The sequence below is a fragment of the Olea europaea genome, chromosome 14 (genome assembly GCF_002742605.1).
Source record: "Olea europaea var. sylvestris chromosome 14, O_europaea_v1, whole genome shotgun sequence".
Lineage (NCBI taxonomy): Eukaryota > Viridiplantae > Streptophyta > Magnoliopsida > Lamiales > Oleaceae > Olea > Olea europaea.
In genome coordinates this window covers 2,681,795-2,696,262 of record NC_036250.1, presented here as the reverse complement: position 1 = coordinate 2,696,262, position 14,468 = coordinate 2,681,795, and the positions used below count along the sequence as shown (strand labels likewise).

Genomic DNA, 14,468 nt, shown 5'->3' with positions numbered 1-14,468 from the left:
ATCTCAAGAAGCTATGTGCTTCTTGTGACTCATTTTTTGTGTGTTTTGGTTTGTTTACCCTTAATACAATCCACACAAGTTTCAAAATCACTAAAATCCAAGTCAAGAAGGATTTCATTCTTTACTAATCTTTCCATCCTTTCCTTGGATATGTGACCCAAACGTTTATGCCACAAGTTAGCAGATCGTTCATTCAGTAAACCACGTTTAGTACCAATATTATGAGTCTCGGCAAAGAGGTTATCAAGCTTTAATTTATATAAGCCATCACAAAGAATAGCAGAACCGATAAGATGATTTTGTTTAAACAAATTTAAACATCCATTTCCACCATCAAAGAAATATCCAACAGAATCAAGTTTTGATAAGGAAACTAAATTACGAGAAATAGAAGGTACATATAGAGTCTGAAATAAATCTAAATGGTGTCCAGTATCTAAAATCAAACGATAGGTTCCAATGGCTTCAACTGGAGCTTTGACTCGATTTCCCATGAGGACAAACTTTTCATTTGGATTTATGGTCTGGGTTGAAAGGAATCTCTGCATCGTATTAGTAACATGAGTGGTACATCCGGAATCAATCCACCAAGTATTATAAGGAACTTCTGCCAAATTAGATTCGAAACATACGTAAGAAATAATCTTACCTTTACTTTCGAACCATGCCTTACGTTTCAGGCAGTCCTTTTTATGGTGCCCAGGTTTGCGACAGAAATGGCACGTATCCTTCTTGTGTTCCTTCTTGTGGATTTGGGCAGAAGACTCATTTATCTTTAGTGGTCCTTGCTTAATGCCCTTTCCAGATCTTTTCTTATATTTCTTTCCAGCTCCTTGATGACTTACGAGATGAACAGAATGAGTTCCTTGATTCTTAAGCCTTGTCTCCTCTTGCACGAGCATACTGTGCAATTCATTCACATTCTATTTGTCCTTTAAGGTATTATAATTCATATGGAATGGACCGTACTCGGGAGGCAAAGAGTTAATGATAAACTGTACTAGGAAGTTCTCATCCACAGTCATCCCAAGAGTCTTAAGTCTTGCTGCAATGTTACTCATTTCAGTAACGTGCTCATGCATGGTACGAGAACCATCAAATTTCATGGTGGTTAAGGTACTCATCAGTGTGCCAGCAAGTGATTTGTCAGCTGTTTGGGAACGTTCTTCCACAAACTTCATATATTCCTTAGCATTCTCAGTTTTAGGGATAGTAGACTTGATATTCTTTGCTAAGGTCATCCGCATAAACATTAAGCTTAATTTGTTTGACCTTTCCCAAGTTTTATGGATAGATCTTTCATCAGCACTGCTCTCATCAGTAAGATCAGCAGGTTTCTCAACTTGAAGTGCCAAGTCCAAGTCCAAAACACCTAAGTTGAACTGAACTTGTTCACACCAGTCAGAGAAATTGAGCCCATTGAACAGTGGTACAGATGAAGCATGCGAATGCAGAGAAACGGGAACAGATACTGCAAAATATAAAATGCTCTAACATTAATACTTTGAGTTTTAATTTCAGATTCAAATAACAATAAATGTATAGCGTAATTCTCCTTTGGGTGATATTACGTTATACCATCATAATAAATATAATGATGCTAATTTAATTTCACTTAATTGGTAATTAAACATACTCTAATCAAATATGTATGATATCTTTGGATATACAAAACACATCCGACCAAGTAAATCAATTCACCACGATCATGTTCAAGATTAATAAAATTAACTGATCAACCTTTGGGCGATCCATAATAATTTTATAATCTTTGAACTTCAATATACTCTTGACACCAATAATGAAGTCATTTTCATTTACAAGCATCAAACTATCAAGAGTAATTGATAAATAAATTATGTAATTTAGCGTTCAAAATACCATAATGTTTGGCCACTTTGGTGACTAACAAACAACATTAATCAAATACTAATTACATAAATAAAATATTTATCATTTAATATTTTTTAATTATTATCTTGTTTATTCAAGTATTACAGGTTATCATCTACTATCAAAATACATAATAAATCCATCCTTTGACTATTAGCATAACGGTAGAATATGTGTGTGTGTGAACAGGACGATAGCAAATTCATCAAGCCTCATTTAATGACCCAAAATACATAATTATCAATCTTGAAATTTGGGGTCATTGTCTGAATCCAACGTTAATTACCCAGCATATATATTCCAAAGTTTCAAAAAATTTCTTTCTGCAATTACCGTACACAATTCCCCATATATCACACCATAATTCTGACATGCTTGGGAATTGGAATAAACAATTGAAACAAAGTCAATTGATATAGTGGCGTGTACTGGATCATTTTGACACACATTTAATGAATTAATTTTTTATGCCCTTTTCAACCACTTCACGGAATTATGAAAAAGAACCATGAAGAACCAGAATTTAAATACGCAATGAATGGCCATATGCATATAACAGCGACTAATTTCAACAGAAACTCCTAATAGCAGATTTAATTCTGGTAAAATAGACAGTACAGAATCTAGATCTTGAATCTGATTTCATATTTCATTCATAAATTTATAATAAAAATTAAAGATCGATAAGTAGAAAATCATAATCTTTAAAGGAAAATCATAAATTCCATAACCAGGCTCTGATACCACATGTAAGACATTAAACCCTAATGCCAAGATCTTTAGAATTCATGATTTTCACATATGAATTTAATTGATCAAGAAACATACCTTGATCCATGGCAATAATTGAGAATTTTAGATTTGCAAAATAATAAACTGTTAAATTAAAGAAACCGTTCTCTCACTTTTCCTCTCTTTTATTGAATGAATTAATTGATGGGTTTCATTCACATTTATAGGCAGAGAGAGGCAGTCTCATTTTGTGTCATAAAACTCTCAACTTTCCATCAAAGTAGACAATTATAAAACTACCATTTCTCAATTGGGCCAATAGGATTTTAGTAATATTAATCACCTTAAATTAATTTCTTTCATATTACATGGGCCACAAATAATTGATTTTACATTTCTTAGTTTTGTCAAGAAAAAGGTTAGGCTGCTGTCAAAATATCAATTATAATATTATTTTTTGCTCACCGACAGTAAGTTGGAAGATTTCTTTCAGTCTCGGAGCAAGCTACGTACTTATTTCATAAAATTTTTGTTTATTAAAAATTCAATCGAAATTCACATACTTGATTGAACACACAACTTTAATTCATTTTTCATCACATATTTATAGGATTTACCAACTTAAATTAATTTTTTACAACATCAAACGACCCCTAAATTTGAATAATCTTAACGTATTTTGCTACTAAGAATGCATGTTTTTAAAAGGTTGAACCACAATCTTGAAAGCCTCCACTACCACGTCTCTGAAGCATCACGAGGGAGGCCAAGGTACAAGAACTTACTTGTACGCTGATGCCTACAAAAAGTCCAATTTCATATATTAGGAATCGAACTTTCACATTACGATTGTTAGCAAGGTTGAGACTACCTCACTCCTGTCCTTTGCACTATTAGGTTATGCCTCGAGGGCCGAGAATGCATGTTTCTACTATTACGTGTTGAAGGAGGATTAATTGCAAACCCCTCTGTACCGACGGCTAATGTGATTGAATCTCAAGCTTTCTTTACTATTTATTATTTATTGACATAGATTTTTCAAATGTTTTTACGACAAGAGACAATTAACAATCCGACGTGGGTTTGGTGTGACAACACTCTAACAAAGCTTTGGGTTTGACATGTATTCTTAAAAGGACAAGTTCTAGATTTTCCGAGGCTACCAAGACTAATGACTTTTCTACACAATTGTTAAACTTGACACGAAACTCCTTCCAAAGTTACGAGTGTTATCGCTATAATGACACAATTTATTTTTTTAATTATACAATCTGTATTCTATAGTTTCCAAATCCCTCTTTAATTTTTCTTGATATTTTGATTCCAACTTTTCATTTTTAATAAATAAAAATCATTTTCATTCTCAAAATAGAACAGCCATTGCTCATCATCAACGTACCCTTACTATTGGTCGTGCTAGTCACGAGGCCCATTATTCTCAAATCTAAACGAATGTTTGTTGAAATGGTCCTTTTATGTTATCAACGTACGAACAATAGAGAGTAAGAGCGTAATTATCTTTTTAAATGAAATCTATACTTTTGTGAGCGATATGAAGGATTTTAACAAACTTTAGATACAATTAGCACTATTAAAAAGGTTAGATACAAGTTATGCAAAAAAATTCAATTTCCTTTTATATAATTCTAAATTTACAATTTCCTTTTTTTTGCTTGAACATTGACCATATCAAAAATAATCTTGCTAAAATTTTTGGTCAACCATTGATTATCAATTTTTCTATGTTATTAAACACTCCGTGTGAAAAATAAAGGTCACAAACTTGGATTACACGTTTAGTATTTATATATATTTAATGCAATCGTAGTCACCATTAATGCAGATTAAATATATATTAACAACCCGTTGTCCAACTTTCAAGCTACATATCTCATTATTTATTTTGTTACGTGAATACATCCAATCAACATTTATGAGATTCATTGTGTAATTAAGCTGAATTCTAAAGAATATAATGCTAAAACTCAACTTTACCATTTTTATTCGGACAATTATCATTTTCCTTATCTCTCTCCCTTTTTTTTTCCCCTTACGAACAATATTACTAACGAATTTAAAATAAAGCCTTCAATGATTCAAACTATTACACTAAATTATAAGATTATATATTTTTTCTATCTCAAATTATATGTTCTCTATTTCTGCACGGTTTTAACTTTTTGCAGAAAGAGACATTAGAACTTGTAAAATGCTCTAACCACAACTAGTGGTAGACTTATCAAAACTTGTAGCAATAGACAAAATGTTTGAAGGATAAAACATATGACGTCCACCGTGCAATTTTCTCTACTATTATATTTTTCCTATTTTTATCCAATTCTTCTTCTATCCATTCAACAATATGTTTTATGTCAGAAAGTTTGAGTTTTACCAAACATACACTTTTAGAATTAATTACCATCCACTGTTATGTAATTTGTTAACTAAAAGATTATTGTCAAGAAAGCATTATAAATGCTACGTTTTCATATCCATCCGTTTCAATCACGATAAATAAAGCAACAACATCAAGTAAGAGCCAAATATTCCTCCCCCCAGTTAGCACTATTCAAAGCCTTTGAAAATGAAATTCAAGATTAAAAAATCTAAGAAATTTAAAATTGCTTGAATTCTTCGTTTGGTACACAAATTTATAATTTATTGGTAAGAAACGTGCTTCAATAATTCATCATCTTCATGTTTAGCGTGGTCAAAACCAGCTCTCATTTTTCTTCACCTCCAGCTGCATCCATGTACACATATATATACACATCTCTCTCTATATATATTGCATGCATATATGAATGTATAGCCTAAAAACAGATAAAAACCTTGGAAGGTTCACATCACCATATATTTGTTTTAAAGGGTCAGTTAAATATGAAGGTTTCTCTTTTACATTTAATAGGTTTTCTTCTTTTAGGAGGGGTGCTGCCCATTCATGCTGCTCTCATCCGTCGCTATAAGTTTGTGGTAAGCTTAATTTTTGTCATGAAGATTATGAAATAAGTTACAGGTTCATGTGCATTGATATTTACTTATATATCACTAATACGTATCTAACTTTATCGTAAGTTAGTGATGATAAAATGGAGATTTGCTCCAATTTTCTCTATTTTCTTGAAAAAGAAAAATTGCTTTGAACTCCTTTGGTTTCACAGTTGACAGATACTCCATACACAAGGCTTTGCACTAACAAGAGCATTTTAGTAGTAAATGGACAATTTCCAGGGCCAACTTTATATGCCACTGAAGGAGATACATTAGTTGTTGATGTGCAAAACCGAGCAAGTGAAAATGTAACCATTCACTGGTAGGAATTTCATGCGTTGACTTGTGCCTCAATTCGGTGCACATTTAGCACACAATATTGGATAATACTTAATGGTAATATTTTTTGCTTGTTGACTGAAATCAATTTTGTAGGCATGGAGTCAACCAACCTAGATATCCATGGTCAGATGGTCCTGTGTATATTACTCAATGTCCCATACAACCCGGGTCAAAGTTTAGCCAAAAGATTTTTCTTTCGGACGAGATAGGAACTTTGTGGTGGCACGCCCATAGCGATTGGTCACGCGCCACTGTGCACGGCGCAATTGTAATTTATCCCAAGAAGAAAAATAATTATCCTTTTCGTAAGCCTCATGCAGAAGTGCCCATCATATTAGGTATTGTATATTTAAATGTTTCATGATTTTGCAAAACAAAAATAAAAATAAAAAAAAAAAAAATAAAAATAATTATAATTGACAAGGAAATTGAATGTTTGGAGTTGGTGGTGTAATACAGGGGAATGGTGGAAAAGTGATATACAGGCAGTTCTGACCGAGTTTCTTGATAATGGAGGGGACCCAAATGTTTCTGATGCTTTCCTCATAAATGGTCAACCTGGTGATTTCTATCCATGCTCAAGATCAGGTTAGTTTCTTAAGTGGTTCCAACTAAATGTTAATTTGTTTGAAAAGTAAGCCTCAATAGTTGTTACTCTGAAATAACATTTGATGATTAAGTAACTTAAAAGTAAGTATGGTTAAGCACTATCAAACATACAGACTGAGAGACATGTCCGGCTTTAAGCTTAAAGGAAAGTAGAAATTGCCTATATATATATATACACATACGGAAATGATCTCTTAAGCACCGATACTTAGCTTATGTTAAGCACCAGTAACATGACACACCATTTAATTAGTGAATAAGTTAATGGTAGGTTCCATTCACCAATTATATTTTTTTTCCCCTTAACTTCTTTGAATAACTAACATTTTTCATACTTTCTAACAAAAGAAAGTTATTTACTTTGAATGTAATTCTTACTTTATTATCAAAATAAGTCACTTATGTATTTTTAATTTTCATAAATAATTTTTTTTATTACAAAACTTTCATATTTACTGATAAGAGAACTTTTCAAGTTTATGCAAACATATCCAATTAGTTCTTGTCCTTTTACTATGTTTCTTAAAGTAACAGTATTCATATTTTTTTTCGTAAATCCAGTGTTGTGTGCATAGCTCGGCACACAGGATGACTTACAGTTCCCTCACATCGGGGCGCCCGCACCAATAAAAAAACGGCGCGGCTCCCACCTCAGTGAGGGGGCTATAAGTTGTACAATCCGAACAGTCCTAGTCAAACTGTACAACAAGAAAAAATCCCTCCGAGTAAGACAATTTCTTGAACAAACATCTTGTACAAAAAGAAAAAGTCAACAACTTTATTGTAGATTTAAAGATATAGAACTACACAGGCATACACATGGTTGCAAATTTAGGTCCACAAAGTAAAAAAGGTTATTCATTGATGGGTAACTAATTGCAGTTTATTCGATGTTGTAAAAGTATAAAAGTTAAGTCAAAATACAATATGTTCAATTACATTTAAGAATATCGAACTCATTTAATTGAACTTACTATATCTTTCTACATAAATTAGTGTTTTAAAACCACTGAAGTTATATAACATTATCATATACTTTATATTTCAAAATGATTTTCCCACCCTCTCTATATAAGTATGTTATACAATAACTATTAAGAGAATCAATTTAATTTCTTCATTTTTATGCCACTTCATTTCTTTGTTATTATTATTATTTTTTTTAAAAGATTCCCTCCATTGTTATTTTTTTCTTCCTTATTTCCTCTATTGGTTGGGTTGTTGGAATTGAATGGATCCACACTTACAGGGAGTGAAATCAATCAAGAAGTCAAATGCAAAACCATTTCCTAATGAAATCTAATGAAAAAAGATTAAACTTTGAACTGTAATCATTTTCTCTATGCAGATACATTTAAGCTGACAGTGGAATATGGGAAAACTTACTTGATTCGAATGGTTAATGCCGTCATGAACAACATTATGTTCTTTTCTATTGCAAACCACAGTGTCACCGTTGTTGGATCGGATGCTAGCTACACGAAGCAAATTAGAAGTGATTATATTGCCATTTCTCCAGGACAAACCATTGATTTCTTGTTGAAAGCTAACCAAAGACCTAGTCACTACTACATGGCTGCCCACGCTTATGCGAGTGCTGCAAGTTACGACAACACAACCACAACAGCTATTATCGAGTACAGAGGGAACTATACCCCTCCATCGTCTCCATTGCTTCCCAGGCTTCCCACGTTCAATGATACAAATGCTTCAGTTAATTTCACGGGACGACTCAGAAGTTTAGGAAATAAGGATTATCCAGTCGACGTGCCAAAAAATGTGACAAATACATTTTTATTTACACTTTCCATTAATTTAACCCCTTGTCCAAATGATTCATGTGTAGGACCTTTTAACGAGAGGCTTCTAGCAAGTATGAATAACATAACATTCGTACAGCCAACCATTTCAATTCTTCAGGCTTACTACCAACGCATCAGAAATGTCTATGGCGACGACTTTCCTAGTTATCCACCGTTTGCTTTCAATTATACTGCAGATAATATTCCTCGAGCCCTATGGAGACCTCAAAATGGCACAAAAATAAGAGTTCTTAAATATAATTCTTCAGTGGAGATTGTTTTCCAGGGAACAAACACAGTTGGAGGAATAGACCATCCTATGCACTTACATGGACATAGCTTTTATGTAGTTGGATGGGGATTTGGAAACTTTGACAAAGACAATGATCCATCAACTTATAATCTTGTCGACCCTCCACTAATGAACACTATCGCAGTTCCTATAAACGGTTGGACAACAATCAGATTCCAAGCAAAAAATCCTGGTACGTGACATTATCTTCTCGACTTGGTTGTTATAGTCGATATATATCTTTTTCCTATCGTTTCGTCATATTTTCCAGAGCTTATTTGAAACCCTACCTCACTATGTAGGAGTTTGGTTGTTGCATTGCCATATAGATCGCCATTTAAGTTGGGGAATGGATATGACATTCATTACCAAAAATGGCAAGGGAAAAGATGCTAGAATGTTGCCTCCACCTCCAGATATGCCCCCATGCTGATGCTGAGGCACATTATAAATTGCATATTCTATCGACGAAATTTATGCATCTATTTTAGCCGAAGAGCTTGTACTATATGTTGAAGATGTAAAACATCGTATGAAGATTTCACTTTTAATTTGTTTTGAATTGTATACAATTTTCAAGGACAAATTGTTAGTTTAATTTGTACCATTAGAAAAATAATTTTATATACCTCAAATTCGAGAAAATTATTTAAAGGAATTTAATATGTGGACCTTTTTCAAGTCTAGTAAATGTTAGGATCTAAAGTTAGGACCTTTTGATTTCTACATATCAGTGTGTTCATTTTAATAAGAATTTGGCATTCTGAAAAATACTCCATATACTGTAAAGCTTCATTATTCTTTTTTCCTTCATTGTCATTCGATTTCTTCGTTAATTTTCTTGCAATGATTTTTTGACAATGCATAAAAAGTTTGTTATTATCAAACATTGGGAGTATATTTTATCTTCATTTTTGCTAGTTGTCATTTTCTAGAGGACAAAAATGAGAAACACTATTTAACTATTAAATTTATTAATTAAAGTTTGTGGAATTGATTTTAAGACAACTAATACATGTCATTGTAATTAATTTTCATGTATTAAGAGTAAAATCTCATTAAATATGTAATGACTTGAGTTACTCCTCATAGCAAGATAATAAACTTCTTAAGAAGAAACTCTAATAATCAATATAGAACCAAAGCCCAAAAAACTCATACCAGCAATCAAATCAATTAAATAAACGAGTTATAGTCTTAATCAACATATAAAATTTTTGGAGATTCCTCTAAATAAGATTGAACTTTTAATGGAACCTCAATATATATACTTGACATGGATCGTTTATTTGGCACCAAGGAATTCCCATGCCTGACGCAATCTCTCGCTGGCTAGCCTTCCCTTCAGAGGTCAATAAGCTCGACATAAGTCAAAAGGCAGTTCATTAAGTATAATACAACAACAATGACTTGTAAGGAATTTTAAACGATCGTATGAGCTTATATGTGTAAATTATCATTTATTAAATTAAAGGCTATCGAATTCGGTTGAACCCCTTTAAAGTGATCTAATAAGGCTTCGATTTTGGGCCATTATGTATCCAATTAAAGTGTGAGTTCTATACTTTTGGAGACTGGGCCCAAATTCCCAATTCTATGATAGACCGAATTAGGTCAAAGAGCATCAGTATATATAAATGGTTTTGGTCCCTGAATCACACGTAGAGAGAGTGTATTGTATTGTTCATTCTCTCCCGCATCCTATCATAGAGAGAAAAGTAGACTACGTATTGATTTGGAAGACTAAGCCGTAGGATTCGATTATTGCATTAACTATTCTGATTCAGGTACGCTTCTACTATAGATCTCGAATTTCTTGATGATCCAACATAAAGATCCAATGATTTAAAGGGAACAAATTTCTTACAAGTGGTATAAGAGCCTTTTCATGTTGAATCATTGAGAATCAAATATTTTAATTTGGTTCTTGCAATATTTTCAAGGTTTCAAATTCAACAATTTTAGATCTAGTTTTGTTGAATTTGAAAACAATTTGATATGTTATTTTTGGTCGCCTTATTTGATTCGAATTAAAGTTTTTTGGGATTTTAGTTTATGGATTTTAAAGTTTCAAAATAAAATAAATGGCAGCGGATAAAAGGCAACATTCATTAATTAAACGTTGCTAAAAGTGTCTATTGCAAAATTTTAATAAGTGAATGTTGCCATTGGTGTTTAAAATTGAGATTTGGCAACATCTTTTAAGTGAATGTTGCAAATATACTATTTTGCAACGTTTATTGAATGTTGCAAATTTTTTTATTTTTGCAACGTTTAATAAACGTTGCGAAAAGGGTCTTTCGCAATGTTTGATAAACGTTGCAAAAGATAAACGTTGCGAAAAGTTAATCTTTTGCAATGTTTATCAAACGTTGCGAAAGAGAAACCCTTTTGCAACGTTTAAAAAACGTTGCGAAAATGGTCTTTCACAATGGATTTTAAACGTTGCAAAAAGGAAACCGACTTAAACTGACCCGATTTGATCCGCTAAGCAAAAAATAAAAAATAAAAAATCGAACAATTACAATTATGCAACCCTAACAATTCCTTTCTCACGGGCAATTCTTCCTCTCCCATTATAATACCATAAATCTTCTCTCTCCAATCCCTCTTCTCATCCTCACGCAGTTCAGAGAAGATGAAGTTATTGCCATGGTTGGGTCTCCATCATAAATCAAAAAATTACCCCAAAAATGGAAAAACATTGGATGTTTGTGTGTATTCTGTACTAGTGACCGTGCATAGTCTTGTGGAGTTCATTTGGGCAAAAACAATGGCTTTCGTTGGAACCTTGCGATGCCTACCATCTATTTGCCACTTATCAAATTCGATTCCATCTGTATCTCCTTCTTCGCTCTCTTTCCATTTTCCACTTTCAATTTTCAATAGCAAAAGATCCCTCTTGTCCATCAGGTCAGCTTCGGTGGAAGGTAAACTTCTTGAATACATAAACGTGGAATTATATCAATTTATCGAGGTTTATTTATTTATTTATTTATTATTATTATTATTATTATTATTATTATTATTATTCTTATTATTATTATTATTATTATTATTATTATTATTATTATTATTATTATTATTATTATTATTTTTGGATGATAAAAAATAGAGAATAAGTGGGATACTTCAAGAGTTTGGTGAGACGACTTTTTTGCCTCTAAATGCTTGATTTATTGCCTTCATGATTCAGTGAAAATCTGACGCCTGAGGCGTCGAAGCCTTTCTCCCATATTCAAGCCTAAAACGAGCTTGAAAACAACATGTTTATGAAGAAATAGATTCCTGGATTGTGAATATTTTTTTGGAAATGACAGTGTACAAGCGTGGAATACACTGTGAAGTGAAATTTAATAAAGGAAGGAGATAAGAAAATATTGAGGCTTTGGGAAAGAAAATTTCAAAAATAAATATATAATATATTGTTCTTCAAGAATGAATAATGATGATCCACTCTGGTTATTGATATTTTCTCTTGTTTTACAACATTTTGGACCATGCCGAAGAAACCATTTGTAACAACAGAGTAGAGAGCATAGGATGATTAAATAATTTGATGATTATTCATGTGGACTTAAATAACATGACAATAATTCTTTTAGATGAGGGGGTTCTTGATTTTCAATAGGCCTTTGCTGTTAAATAAATAATTTGATGGTTATTCATGTGGACTTAAATTTTTCACAGGGATACTGATGTAGTAAGTGGATTTACACTATACATGGTTTCTTCTTGTTTCTGATGTATGGACCAAATTGTTTAGGATTTCATGATTACAAAAAAAAAAAAAAAATGTTTTGTTACTATTGTGTTATAGTTTATGGATTGCATAAAACCAGTAAGAGAAACCTTTTGGTATAGAAGATAATGTGATCTATTCATTGTGGATATGTTGAACTTCATTACTACATTTTTCTAGCAATGCACTTGTGACTATGCTTTGTTTGCATTTACTCTAAGTGATAACTGATAACCACTCCCCTAAAGTAAGGCCTTGATTTGTGGGTTTATACTTAACCACCATTTCATTACAAACAAGTTTGGAGGGTGAGTCCAATCTAGCATGGCCATGGCTATTGTATGAGACTAGGCACCATTCTCAGGACGATCCTCATTGCCAACAGATGAATTGGGAGGGAGGGTTACTTAAAAGTAAAAGATGGGTTTATTAATGTAGCCCATTGAGAATATGGTCCATCACGGACGTTAACTTTGAAATGAGTGGAGTGTAAGAACCCTAATGAGTCTTATATTTTTAAGGCTTGACTTTTGGACATGTAATCACTTGGGAACCCTCCCCTTACATGTAAGTTTTAAGTCTAAATTCTATTGAATGGGGTTTTAACATCTCGAGCAACATGAAAATATTTTGCAATGTCAGCGCCTTAATGGACTTAATTGTATGTAAATCTTGACATTTCAAATAATTTGATAATATAGTAGGGCAAATAAGAGTCCTTTATTGGTATTGCATGAATCCCATGGTCCATAGGTCTTCAACTTTGCCACTTGAGCTACATCTCATTTGCATATTGTAGAGAATTTAGAGATTATGCAATGTTGTTGATAAAGATTCTGCTTAACATGGTCAATGGATTATTTAGTGTAGATATAATTATGATGCCATCTGTCAGGTTATTGGCTTTTGATATTTTATTTTTCTAATAATCTTTCGACCATGGTAGCAAGAAAATTTTCTTGTTTATTTCAAAAGCATAATGGCATGAGGAAGATTGGTTTGTCAATTTGGTTTCGTTTTGAAAATGCCCATTTTAGAAATTTACGGGAGAAGCCATTGAATAGCTCTTAGGGTTAGTACGCATTATTCTTATCGAATTTTATTGTGTATGTGGTGCTAAATAACGTTGTGAAAGCATCTTCTTTGTTAATTATATTCCATGTTGTCCAATCCAACATATAAAACATTCCCGAAAACTTTATGTCCTCTTATTTTCCTCCATTGCATTTTCTTACAGGATAAATTAGGTGAATGGATTTTCAAGAGTAGAAGTAGAGATGCATTTCATGAGGGCTACATGTTTTCTATGCTTGTCACAGAATAATTCGATGTTTGGCCTGAGAAAAATGTCCGTCAGCGAATATGGGTAAGTTCCCTTGTCAAAATCTATGTGCATGCTTACGTAAAGTTTGTTCGTAAACGATTTGAATTGCTTTTGTGTAAGTACTATGTCGAATATTTTTCTTGTTCTTGAGAGGCAAGAATCTTAAGGCTGTTTTCTCCAAAGTCGTCCTATATATTCTCTGGTCTTTTGGAGACTCATTTGCACCATAACTTGTTGGCATCCATCAGCTCTAAAGTGACAGTGGCAGTACGTTTTGTTTATTTCAGTATCTGACTTTGCTTTCTGGAATTTTTGTTTGGTTTCTCCCTATTGATCACATAACTAGGGGTTGGGGAAAGATGGAAGTGGCATGGTAGAGCTTGTCCAAGTTCAAGTCATGGATACTAGAGCGGTACTAGGGAATCAGCCTAAGGAGTTGGATCTAAAACTCGAAGTGTAGGCTAGAGATAGTTATAAAGCTGTTATTCAAAAGAAGGCCATTGCCCGATTTCGGGAAATATCATAGGCTAGTTGACACGAAAGAAGCTGTTTTTCTTTGTGCTCCGCCATTTGTTATCCCTTTTGAGTTATGTTTGTAGAGACGATGCAACAAGAACTCTTTAATCCTTACTCCTTTTTAGTTAGGTGGTGTTGTATTACATTTTAATGTTCAAGTGTATTGATTCAAAAATTTGTAATGAAATTATTAATTTTTATGCAATTCCAAAATTTGTTCACAAA

The 14,468-nt window shown here is 32.8% G+C and overlaps 2 protein-coding genes and 1 long non-coding RNA gene across 3 annotated transcripts; 2 read left to right on the top strand and 1 right to left on the bottom strand.

The window, feature by feature from the left end:
* Positions 1 to 923: 923 nt before the first annotated feature.
* On the bottom strand, positions 924 to 2,651 carry LOC111409386. Its single transcript, XM_023039439.1, has 3 exons — positions 2,625 to 2,651; positions 2,451 to 2,529; positions 924 to 1,471 (listed from the first exon to the last, which is right to left on the bottom strand). Exons 1-3 carry the CDS (start codon positions 2,649 to 2,651, stop codon positions 924 to 926), a joined length of 654 nt encoding a protein of 217 aa, XP_022895207.1.
* A 2,776-nt stretch (positions 2,652 to 5,427) lies between these two features.
* On the top strand, positions 5,428 to 9,268 carry LOC111408786 (laccase-14-like). Its single transcript, XM_023038554.1, has 6 exons — positions 5,428 to 5,598; positions 5,787 to 5,938; positions 6,052 to 6,296; positions 6,418 to 6,546; positions 7,916 to 8,854; positions 8,964 to 9,268. The coding sequence occupies exons 1-6, from the start codon at positions 5,506 to 5,508 to the stop codon at positions 9,092 to 9,094; spliced, it is 1,689 nt and encodes a 562-aa protein (XP_022894322.1). The 5' UTR covers positions 5,428 to 5,505; the 3' UTR covers positions 9,095 to 9,268.
* A 1,914-nt stretch (positions 9,269 to 11,182) lies between these two features.
* LOC111408784 lies at positions 11,183 to 14,468 on the top strand. Its single transcript, XR_002705358.1, has 3 exons — positions 11,183 to 11,591; positions 13,641 to 13,769; positions 14,074 to 14,468. It is a non-coding gene; the product is annotated as an uncharacterized LOC111408784 (long non-coding RNA).